The sequence below is a fragment of the Diorhabda sublineata genome, chromosome 7 (genome assembly GCF_026230105.1).
Source record: "Diorhabda sublineata isolate icDioSubl1.1 chromosome 7, icDioSubl1.1, whole genome shotgun sequence".
NCBI lineage: Eukaryota > Metazoa > Arthropoda > Insecta > Coleoptera > Chrysomelidae > Diorhabda > Diorhabda sublineata.
Genome location: NC_079480.1, coordinates 16,289,722 through 16,302,298, shown reverse-complemented (window position 1 = coordinate 16,302,298; position 12,577 = coordinate 16,289,722). Strand labels below are relative to the sequence as shown.

The window sequence follows — 12,577 nt, the reverse complement described above, 5'->3', positions numbered from 1 at the left end:
ATTACCTAAATTTGATGATCAATACAGTTCATGGTTCGGATTTAGAGATGCGTTTTTAGGGCTTGTAGACAAAAACTCTAGTTTATCAGATAATCCAAAATTTTATTATTTGCGACATTTACATGAAGAAACCTTCAATAGTCTTTTAGCCCTTAAGGCATTAGGTGAGGAGGTAGATACCTGGGATAGATTAATCATTTACATTTTGGTTTAAAAATTTGACATGATTACTAAACTAGAGTGGGAGTCATATAGATGTGCAGAAAAAAAGGCAACCCTTAAAAATATAAAAAAAGGTCGATCTTTTGGAGAAACTATCCACGGAGAAGATAAATAATCGAATGTCAAATAGAAAGGTTTCTACATCTTTTTTAACATCAATCGAGAACATAAATCAACATAGAAAATGCATTCTATGTAAAAACACACATACAATACAATTGTGAATAATTTTTTAAATTATCATAATCAGAATATCAGAAAAGTGGGTAAAATTGAGAGAGTTGAAATTGTACACCAATTGTTTAAAGCCGAATCACGTTTCGTGGAAATGTAGAGCAAAAAATGTTCAAAATGCCAAAAATCTCATAATGTACTACTATATTATAATAAACCTAGTGGTTGAATAGATTCAGGTGCTACCGAAACAACTGGCTACATTCCTCATAGCAACGTTCTGGCACAGCGACGATTTCAGTCGAGAATGAAGACGCTGCGAATAAAACGAACGTTTCACTGGTTAAACATGCTATTCAGAATCTATACAGAATCACTTTGATCGGCGGTTGTAAAAATAAAAAGTATTAATGGTGAGTGCGTAAATTGCAGAGCCTTATTAGATAATGGTTCTCAAAATAATTTTATTACCAAGAAAATGTGTCTAAAACTAGGTATACAAGCTCAACCGGTGAACTTTTTAGTTAAAAGAGTCAGTCAGTCCTTGGAGAACGTAAATAAACGGATAAATATTACATCATAATCTTGTTATTATGACTATGAAGCCAATATCGATTGTTTAGTTTTACCTACAATAACCGAAAAACTACCATTGACGTCTTTTGATGATGAAGTTAAGATGGGTGATTGGAGGAAATTTAAATGTTGCTTTTTTTGAAAACAATGTTAATTGCCATGTTAATGTAGATGTCGTACATGAAGAGATGACAAAATTTTGAAATGTGGAAGAAATTAAAAAAGCAACCATCCTTGTCGGCTGCACAACAGTACTGTGAAAATCATTTCAGCAAAACTACATGTAGAGACGAGTTGGGTAGGTTTATAGTGAAAGTTTCGCCTCGCTAGAAAAAAGACTTGATAAGGATTCCGAAATGAGAAAAGACGATTATAACTTCATTGATGAGTATTTAAAACTAGGACATATGAGGGAAAGAAATGTAGAAAATGATAATGATATGACGAAATTACCTTGTTATTATATGCTACATCATGGATTGATGAAATCGTCTAGCTTAACTACACGCCTACGGGTTGTATTTGACGGGTCGGGAAAGACGGATACCGGGGTATCTCTAAACGATATGCAATTCATAGGGCAAAAATTGCTAAACGACTTATTTGGTATTTAAATAAGATTTCGCAAATACTACTATGTATTGACGGGAGACATATCAAAGATATATCGGCAAAAATTGATTGCGGAAGAGCAATGGCGCCTTCAACGTATAATTTGGAGATCTTCACCGTCGGAACCATATAAAATTTATAAATTAAAAACTATGACGTACGGTTTAGCGAGTTCGTCCTATATAGCAGTAAAATGTTTACATTACTTGTCGGAGCAAAATATAGAGAAATATCCGGTTGCAAGAGAGAAAATAAAGACCGATTTTTATATCGATAATCTAATAACAGGGGCAGATTCAAAAATGGAATTAATTCAGATACAAAAGGACATTTCGAATATTTTACGCAGGGCAGGTTTTGCACTCAGAAAATGGTTGAGCGATAGTACTGATATTTTGAGCAAAATTAAACTAAGTGAAGGTCTAGATCTCAATATTTTGCAACTTAGCGAAAACGAGTCGAATAAAACTCTGGGAATTTTATGGAATGTACAATCAGACTCCATAAAGTATACAGCAACCAATATTGAGACGAATATTAAACAGGAAACAAAACGAAGTACCTTATCAGCAATATGTCAAATTTTTGACCCACTCGGTCATCTGGGTCCATACAGCCAGAGAAAAATATTGGCCTATTACCTCTAGAAATGCCTGTAAGAAAATTACTAGAAAATGTGTAATTTGCACAAAAGCCCAACCTAAAGGTTTACAATGTCTGGAGGGTGATCTTCCTGATGTTAGAATAAATGTTTATTCTCCACTTTTAAATTTTGAGGTAGATTTCGGGGGACCTTTTTTACTAAAAGATCGCAAAACACGATTTCCTAAGTTAATTAAAAGTTATTTATGTTTATTCATATGTATGAATACAAAAGCTTTACACTTATATATTGTTACTGAACTTAGCTCGAGCGCGTTTTTAGCTGTACTTAGAAAGTTCATTGGAAGGAGAGGAACTCCAGCAAATTTATTTTCGGGCAATGGTTCGAATTTTGTAAATGCCAATAAAGAACTTTCGGCAATGTACACTTTTTTAAAAAATAATCATGATACTATATCAAACGAATTATCCTCAAAACAAATTAAATGGTATTTTATTCCTGCCAAAGGGCCAAATTTCGGAGGACTCTGGGAATCGGGCATAAAAAGTGTATAATGTCACTTAAAGAGATTAATTGGGGAAAATCATTACACGTATGAGGATTTTTTAACCCTGATTATTCAAATAGAAGGAATCCTTAACTCCCGTCCTCGCGCACCTTTAGCCGCAGACCCCGATTATTTATTGCCGTTAACCCCAGGACATTTCCTAATCGGAAGGAGTTTTCTTAAATTTGGCCTTTTGCCTTTCGTTACCCAGCCAGATTTAAATGGTGTATTCGCGTATTCCCTCTATCGTTCGAGACCATAAATATAAGAAAAAGAAGCATTTCAATACATGTATGTTTTATTATTTTTTAGTACACGTGTGAAATAAGCTAGTTTCTTGGGTAGAAATGAGTGTGCAATCTATCATTTTCATAAGTGGTCGTAGGAAAAATAATATTACTTGTTCAAAGCTACGTTGCTACGTTTTTGTGTCAACTTCGATATTTTATAAATATCTATACAATGACATATTCAAAAAACCACATCAATATTATATAGAGAATTAATTGATCTGATAGATTATAATAGTTATAAAAATTTAGTCGAATTCATATATAGAATATATAATAAAAAAAAGTCATTTTTCAAATATAAGTGACTCAATATTACCACTAAGAGGCTTTATTATTTACTATACTTACAAAGCGTTGTGATAAAATTTCCAGAATATTGCGAGTATTTTAATTATTATAAATTACTTTTAGATTAGTTAAAATCTCTCACCTGAATCTGAAAAAATTCTCCCATTTCCAATAAAATCGTTTTCGCTTGTCTGTGCTGCTCTTCATCATACATATTCGCTAAATACATTGCAGCAGCAACTGGTAATTGGAAAGTATAATAGGCAGTTTTATATTTTACTATAGCGTTATATCTCTTCATAATAAACTGGTCCAGTCTGGGTTTTCCATTTTCCGTACAAAGACAATCTAGTGATTGACCCATCGCTGTTTTCAGTGTAATGTCATGGAAGAGTTCCATGATAGGTACGTAACAAGGAAGGTGGGAAATATATTTTCTCAAAATTGAGTAAATGCTATTTTCGACAAGAATAGCATCGTTTATAGCTATTAAACCCACACCCTTGTTCTTGTACCAACATGGTTGGCCACGACGGAGTTCTGAATTGTCCATAACGTCGTCAGTTATAAGGAAATATGCTTGTAGCTGCAAAAAAAAAAATAAATGGAATACACAATTTGCATTAATGCTTTAATATACAGAGTGAGTTTTATGTATGGAACGCCTCAATTATCTCGGAAGCAGCTTGTAAGATTTTTATAAATTTTTGTTTACAAAGGTCTTGTAATAACAATTCGAGTCAAAATTAGTTTTATTTTTTAAATTTTAATGCAATGTGTTTAAGATGTACAAAAATTTTGTATGCTTTCAAATTCCCAAATGGGGCGCCACTCAATTTTTTAACCTAAACTCAGAAAGGTATAGAAATAGGTTGAGGTATCTTTAGGAATAAAGCTACTCGTTAAGACGAAGTACAATGATCTATATTTAAAATTCGAAATTATAAAAAAACCCAGGTTAAAAAAATTACCCGCAAAACTCATGAGTTTGTCGGTTTACAGAAAATAATGAAGTAAATTTTACGACAAAAAAAACTATTATGAGTGGGTCTGACCTTTAGCAACAAATAAGGCTCCCTACTTGTAAGGAGAATACAAATAAGACCATAACCGTGGAATGCGGTTAGGAATTAAAGTTCAGTTAATTGTCCCTGACTAGGTAGTTTCACGAGTCGAAGTTTTATGTTAAATCCAAATCAAAGCCGTCTAAGTTTCAAACCCCAATAGAGGTCCTATGTCCAAAACTAAGTCTCTAAATTAAAAAGAAAAATATACAAAATGCAATTTGTGAAAAATTTTGCCAATTTATAGACTACTAAAACAAAATAATTTATAACTTTTTAATTTCAACATTTCCTGAATGCAATAAAAAAAGGTAGTCTAACCTAGTTCATAACTCAGTAATTAGAACTATTTCTGCTTTTACAAAAAAAGGATCTTATCTTCTTTTCTAACGAAGGGAACCTATATCTACTATCAAAAATCTCTGGGGAAATTAATGTTCACGCTAGCACGGTCGCTGACCAAAAGAAAAAGGTAACAATTGTCAAATTCTCAGTCGTAAACATCACGACTTCCGCAATTTAGAGCCAAATTTAAAAATCTATAATCAAATCTATAATTACAAATTCCAAATCGGTTGACAGTCAAAAGGAAAATATGAATGGAGTTAGCAGTAGACTTCTTGAGCAAAATCAGGTCACACGTCATGACGACAATCAAGCCAGGTGCAACAATAGCTCAATTCCAAAAACACCAGCTAACAAATCATTAGTCAAAACCTTTCAACCAACTGAACAACCAAAAATCAATATCCGCAAAATTTATAAAAATACTGCACAAATAACTTAATTCGTGAACAGTTAACTAGATGTTGCTCGAACCTTCTAAGGGGAAGCAACTTAACCTCAAAAGAAAATAAACCAAACATTCAATTTGTTTATATAAAAATAGTTCAACAAAAGGACAAATTATGCAAATTATCAATGTCATTCTTTGGTGAAGACTGAAATAGGCCAAAACATCTTTATTCGTTTTTTGAAAATAATTTTCTATCAAAATAGACTTATAACCAATGCAATTTATGAAAAGAAAACATTTAAAAAGTTCTAAGAATAAAAAGTTGCAGATATTTCATCGCTCATAACTAAATGAAAGTATTTGAAGTATTTTGAAATGGAAATAAAAAAGCAAGAAATTTATGTACAAATATTGACATCACATGTTTACGTGGCTATAGCACAACGCCGACTGACGCCTGAATGTCAACAATGGCGGAGTGTGTAGTGCGAGAGCTTCGCAGTCGCCTACAGCGCATCCCCGCTTTCTTCTGTCCGCGTAGCGTCTGCACCGAGCGATAATCATATGGGAGAACATTTTATTGATTGATTTAATTATCGTTGTTAATGTAAAATTAGAGGGTTGCTACTAATGTTTTGGGATAGACAAAGAAAAATAAAAATTTATAGCTGGATATGGCTTTATTGTTTTCCAAAATATTTCCCATTAAGATCAATACACTTTTGCATATGCTTGCACCAAGTGCGCGAACAACTTGTTGGATTTGGATCATTTTGGGAGACCCATACAGTCGATTGATGTTAAATGTCGGGTTCATATGTTTAAATCCATGTTTTGTCGCCTGTTACGATCGTATACGAGGTTCTGTGAAATGCTGTAATGAAATTTTTTTCAGCATTTCTATGCACCACTCGACATCTTGGTACATGTAGTTAATCATTTCCCAGCGCCATTCTCACTTACAACTGCGAAATCTATATTGTCGACGACTACGCTAGATTTCTACCTGACCAATGGTTCGCAGTTGGAAGTGAGGATGGGAAATATTTAACTATATGTACTAAATGCGACACCCTTTGACGTTGCCTTCAGTTCGAGTCTCAAACCCGAACGAGAGCACTTCTCTGATGAGACGTTATAATGTCGAAACTAGTCAGTAGTTACACCCTCTCCTTATAATTGGGGGCCATTGAGAATGTTAATATCGACAAAAAGGTCGATTTATATCACGCTCTTCAGAGGTGTTGTAATTCAATATTCGTCGAAGCATTAGCCAGGAAAGTAGTAGTTTTCTACTTTGAAGAACGACGGAATACAGTTTCGAAATTATTTCAGAGGTGAATAGTAGAAATCCTTTATTTTGATACATTTTCTTATTTCTTAGACCTTCTGATATATTAATGCATTTATATATATACAGTGCTTTTCAGATAAAAGTATCCACCTTTAATAACTTTTGTAATACTGGTATTTAGAAAAAATCCAAAAACACCTCAATTTATGTTGGAAGGGGCAAGCATTATGGCTTATTTAAACTTACTGGAAAAGCCACCCCCTCACCTCTAGCAGCATCCCCTTTATTTTTTTAAATTACTTTTCACATTTTTTATGTAAAATTTGGATACTCCTCTTTGAGCTGATTTCAAAAATGTATAATACTTGTAGGTTAAAGTGGATAGTTTATGAGATAAACAATTTTTCTTTTAAGAGCACAAATTTTACTTATTATTTACTTTCACCTTATTTGCCTGTACTAAAATGGGTTGTACAACAGTTCAAACTCTTTAATCTTTTTAACTGTGCTATTTATTCTACTTAAAAAATCCAAACAACAAAAAACTCTACTTTTGTTTCTCTGAAATGGTTTACTCTTTGCAAGAAAGAATTGAAATTGTAGGTTTATACTACCAAAATAATAATTGTGCAAGAGCTGCTGCTAGAATATTTAACGAATTACATGACGGAACACATGCAACTCATAAGTATGTAATTCAACTGATGGAGAAATTTACCACAACAGGGTCTGTTTGCAATAAAGTGCATAAGCGAGAGGGACTCGTAAATAACGAAGCAATCCAAGTGGCAATTTTAGGGCAAGTCAGCTTAGAGGCTCAACAACCCCAATCGTTGTCAACAATAAGTAGAGCGATCGGTGTTTCATCTTCTACAGTTTTCCGAGTTCTACATAAATTCAAGTACCACCCATACAAAGTTAAGTTGGTGCACGAGTTGAATGAAGATGATTTTGATCGTCGTCTAGAGTTTTGCGAATCAATGATGCAAATTATCAATAACAATCCACAATTGTTAAACAATATTTGCTTTTCTGATGAATGCTCATGGTCATTAAATGGCTTAGTAAGTAGGCATAATTGTAGATATTGGGCTGAAAGTGATCCACATATTATGCGTGAACTCCATACACAACATCCCCAAAAGTTAAACGTTTGGTGTGGTATCCTAGGTGACCACATTGTCGGACCTTTCTTCATCAACGGAAATTTAAATGGTGAATCATATCTTGAGTTACTCAGGGAACGGGTTGACCCACGTATTACAACAATAATAGAAAATGATGATAACCTTTCCGAAGATTTACTGGTATTTCAACAAGACGGAGAGCTCCCCCACACTATGCTATGCCTGTCCGACAATTTTTAAACGAAACATTCCCCGCTCGTTGGATAGGTAGAAGGGGGCAGATGATAGAGTGGCCACCCAGGTCACCGGATTTAACACCCCTAGACTTCTTTTTATGGGGGTATTTAAAAACAAAAGTTTATGCTACCCAACCAGAATCTCTGGATGATTTACGAGAGAGGATAGAAAATGAATGTCGACAATTAAATCCAGCCGTATTAAGCAATGTCAGAGAGGCATTTCAAAATAGATTATACCATTGTATGGAAGTGAATGGTACTCATTTTGCACACTTATTGTAACTTCATAATAAATAGCACAGTTAAAAAGATTAAAGAGTTTATACTGTTGTACAACCCATTTTAGTACAGGCAAATAAGGTGAAAGTAAATAATAAGTAAAATTTGTGCTCTTAAAAGAAAAATTGTTTATCTCATAAACTAACCACTTTAACCTACAAGTATTATACATTTTTGAAATCAGCTCAAAGAGGAGTATCCAAATTTTACATAAAAAATATGAAAAGTAATTTAAAAAAATAAAGGGGATGTTGCTAGGGGTGAGGGGGTGGCTTTTCCAGTAAGTTTAAATAAGCCATAATGCTTGCCCCTTCCAACATATATATATATATATTAATTATTTATTCGTTAGACCTTTTGATATGTTTGTGTTTCTAAATCTTGATTTTAGGTCTCTTCTGTTTCAAAATTAGTTTTTTTAATAATTATTGAAAAATAGATAGAACCGACGTTTCGACTTTTCTTAATCAAAATATATTTTGATCTTGATCAGTGAGTGTTAGTGTCAACAGTGTTCTTGGTACGCATATTATTTTTATTTTCTATTTTAATCATTTTACTTTTTTTTTGTTTCATTGTTTTTTGCTTTTCATTGCCTCGATGAATTTCCAAGGAGTAGGCAGAAAAAACATTGTTTTTGTATTTCTTATTGTTTTTTCTTTTATTTTTAGGAGAAAGATATCTTGATATTTTAACAAATTTAAAACAAAATTATTTAGACCGCTTGCTACCAGACGAATTAAACAATTTTTTTTATTCATGACGGTGCTCCTGCTCACAATTCAATCATCATAAATACATTTTTAGAAGAGCAATTTGAAGACAGGTGGTTATCAAATGATGGTCCTTTTCGGTGGCCCCTCGTTCTCCCGATATGACGCCTTTAGATTTTTTGATATGGGATCATATAAAACACGAGGTTCACTCACACAAGACTTAACAACTAGAGAAGATTTTGAGCTGAGAATTCGAAATTCCTTCAATTCCCTTTCTGAGATGATGATAAGCAGTGCGACGAGAAGAATTGGTCAAAAATGGTTGAATTCGATTAACTTTTGCTCCAAATGAACCGTATAGCTCAAATTGTTAAGTATTCTTTTAACAACGAGCGATTTCGATCGTGGTCTATTTGGATTTCTTACTGCAAAGAAAGCACATGTTCCTGTAATAACTTTGCCATATTTACTATGTATTAAAAGCAAATTTACATATTCTCTTTAATTTCTTACTGCTTGTATCAACGGGTCAAGGATCTGCATCCGTCAAATTTTTTACAAAAAAATTAATAATCCAAAAAATATGCATTTTTCGAAAAATGTTTTTGGACAAAAGTATAGTAAAATATTACGTAGATTTCAAAAATGTATTAATATACAGGGTGTTCTATTCAAAATAACAAAGTTACAGATACCCTATATATATAATATCATTCACGACCAGAATCAATATTTCTATCAACGTCAGTTTGAATATTGAATTTTGAATCCTATGAATTTAAAATTTTTACAAGAATTTATACAAGTTAAAGCCACCACAAATCTTAATTAATTATTGTAAGTAAAATTCTATTATTGTTATATATTCATATATATTTCTTACATTGTACTTGACCATAATTTCAGTCCCAGGTGACGAATAAATAAGTATTCAAAAGTTCGGAAAATATATCAAAGTTAATCTACTTTGGTGTTTCATTGCCACGTTCCCAATAAGTAAAAGATCTTATATATTATTGATAACTAAAAATGTTATATATGCTAATGTTTAGTTTTTGTTTTGTTCCTTGTTTGATTATGGTATCTATTTATCCTTTTCTTGAAAGTCAGTTTTCATTTTTTCAGGATAATTATTTTCTTCCAATGCAGTTTTTGCTTTTGAATAGCAAACCATCTAAAGTTTGGAAAGCTGATAGTTGGATAGCTTCATCCGTCAAACTTATAATCACTGTTTTTTGTGACATAGGATGGCACGAATTGAAGTTTTGAGAACCAAGTTGGTTTTGTATGACATGCTGTTGTTTTAATGTTATTCTTAATTCTATATAATGTGATATTAAGAAAATCATTATTCACTTTCCTCAATTTCGATTTTGATTTGAAGTTGTTTATGATAAGAAGTGATTTATGTTCATCTACAACGGAAAAAAGGATAAAATATTTGTATTAGGTTTGCTTAAAACAGTTTCCTCAAAATCTATTATTACTAATTGTGCTATAACACTTGATATGGATGCTCCCGTAATACAACCATTCATTCACTTCATTTGGTATTTCAGTATCCGTTGAATTTAAGATCAATTTCGATGTTTTTAATTTGTATTTTCAATATAAAGTTTTCCGTTCTTCCTCTACATTTTTTTTTCGAATTTTTGTAAAATGTAATTAGGAATTAATTTACTTATTTCAATTCTTATCTTTCAATTTTCATTTTGTAATTAGAGTTTTAGATTCGGTAACAGATAGTTGTGTGATTTGAAAAATAAACCTAAATAAAACGTGATTTTGCTATTCATGTTGTAAGCGAATATTTGTTTATTTTAAATGAGATAATTTTAAATTTGGAAATATAGGTATCAACTTGTCTTCTAAGCTGTAAAAAGATAAGTTGCTACCAACATTTTTAAATTTAACATTATCTATCTCAAATAAAATTTAGTATTACCTCTTTGAACAATTGTATTCAAATTCCTATCACCCCATTGTCTAATTATACGGAAAAAGATTTATATCAAAAAAAGAATATCAAAAAGACATGAGATTTCAAAGAAAAAATTGAAAATATCAAAACGAATTGAAGCTATAGAACTAACACTCAATGTTGGATGAGAGTGTTGGTTGTAGTGGTGATGTAAACAGTGTATTCAGTACTGCGTGTACTGGTAAAAGTAGCCAGCAGGCTTCAATGACAACTCCTGAACCAGATAATTCAGAAAATCCACAGAAGCGATGCTACATTTGCGAAATGAAGAAAAATCGCATGACTCGATACAAATGCTTAGAATGTAATGAGTTCATTTGTTTGGAACAAGCAAAAAAAATTTGCGCATGTTATTTTAATTTCATAACTATTATTTATGACTTACATGGAAAATATATTTGGTTAAAATTGATATTTTTTCTATTTTTCTCAAACCTTTAATGACCTTTTAGAAATCATTTATTTGGTAAAATGAAATACTAGTCTCTCACACGCCATGCGAACACCGAGAGTATAAAAATTGGCACGCCTAACAGAAGTTTAAATGAAGGAGACTTCCATCAATGGACGTCATCGGATAGGCTTAGAGACAATTGTCTAAAGGTATTTCTTTGACCACTTAATAGTGTGGGGAATAATATATTTCCATATTTTTCTTTTCATTTTTTTTACTTAGTTATCGTTTTTCGTTTTCTCTCATTTCTTTTCCTAAGTACTAACTAAGTACTCCAGCGTAATGTTCGTGCTCGCAACGAATCCATTTTAAGAGGGGGTCATAAAATAATAGCGTCCTTACATACTTTTTTTATACATTAACTACGTGTACTATATCGTTCTCAATCACTCACTATTTTTTAATTATTTTTAAACAGTATATTAGTTTATAAAAAAACAAATACCTAACTGACGCGCCAAAATGCACTTGTTGTCACATGACTGAGTGTGACATAGAAAGTAAGTAAAAAGCACAGATAATACAAATGTTTCAACATCGAAAGATTTAATCAAAACATAACCTTCGAAGCTATCATCTTTAGGACTAAATTTTAATAAAGTTCAAGCAAACAAATGTGATAATGACGTTATTTTAAAAAAGTCTAATTAGTATTACGCACGTATCTGCTTTTACTCCACGTATTTCAACCGGAGTAAATAATTGATTACTAGCAAAAAAGTAGGAACCATGAACACATCTACTTTAGGTAGATTGTCCGATCTTGCTTCGATAAATCCTATTTCGGCCATCATTTCAATTAGAATAGTCTTTGAAACCCTTACATAAACACAAATCGCACTAAATTACCTCCACTCACAACGTTAGAATGGCGTTTGAAAGGCGACACGCGCCGACCACATTTCAGTATTTACTTACTTTCTACGTCACAACCGCAGTAACTAATAGAAACATGTTTTCTGTCACATTGTTCAAATTATCATCAATTTATATTTTTGCGTTTAACAGGCACCGTTTAACCTCTTATAAGGGCAATGGTGCCTTACCCACAATTTTTAGACCTTTATAAGTATATTTGTTTAGTTTAACGCATCAGTATTTGCTGTTAAGCCGTAAATAGTGTTCACAGTATTATAAGATTAGTAATAAAATGGCGACATTTACACCAACGAAAAGATGTTCCAATAATTCTTCACTATCAGTGGATGAAAAACTTATCATTTTAAATGTACACGATTGCAAAAAATACGATTATCCGAAAAGTCCCAGCAGACCAGTAAAAGTCCTTGATGAAGACACCAAAAGTGTAATTCGAAGAAAAGTTCACTCTTTTTATTTTAAAAAATAAATACCCACCCTAGATAAGTTTTT

General features: G+C 32.2%; 1 protein-coding gene across 1 annotated transcript in view; it reads right to left on the bottom strand.

Moving 5' to 3' along the window:
* Positions 1 to 12,577, bottom strand: part of LOC130446917 (farnesyl pyrophosphate synthase) — a 66,596-nt gene that overhangs the window by 6,237 nt on the left and 47,782 nt on the right. The window contains exon 5 of the mRNA XM_056783439.1: positions 3,459 to 3,902. Coding sequence (XP_056639417.1) covers positions 3,459 to 3,902 — 444 coding nt within the window. The remainder of the gene's footprint in view (positions 1 to 3,458; positions 3,903 to 12,577) is intronic.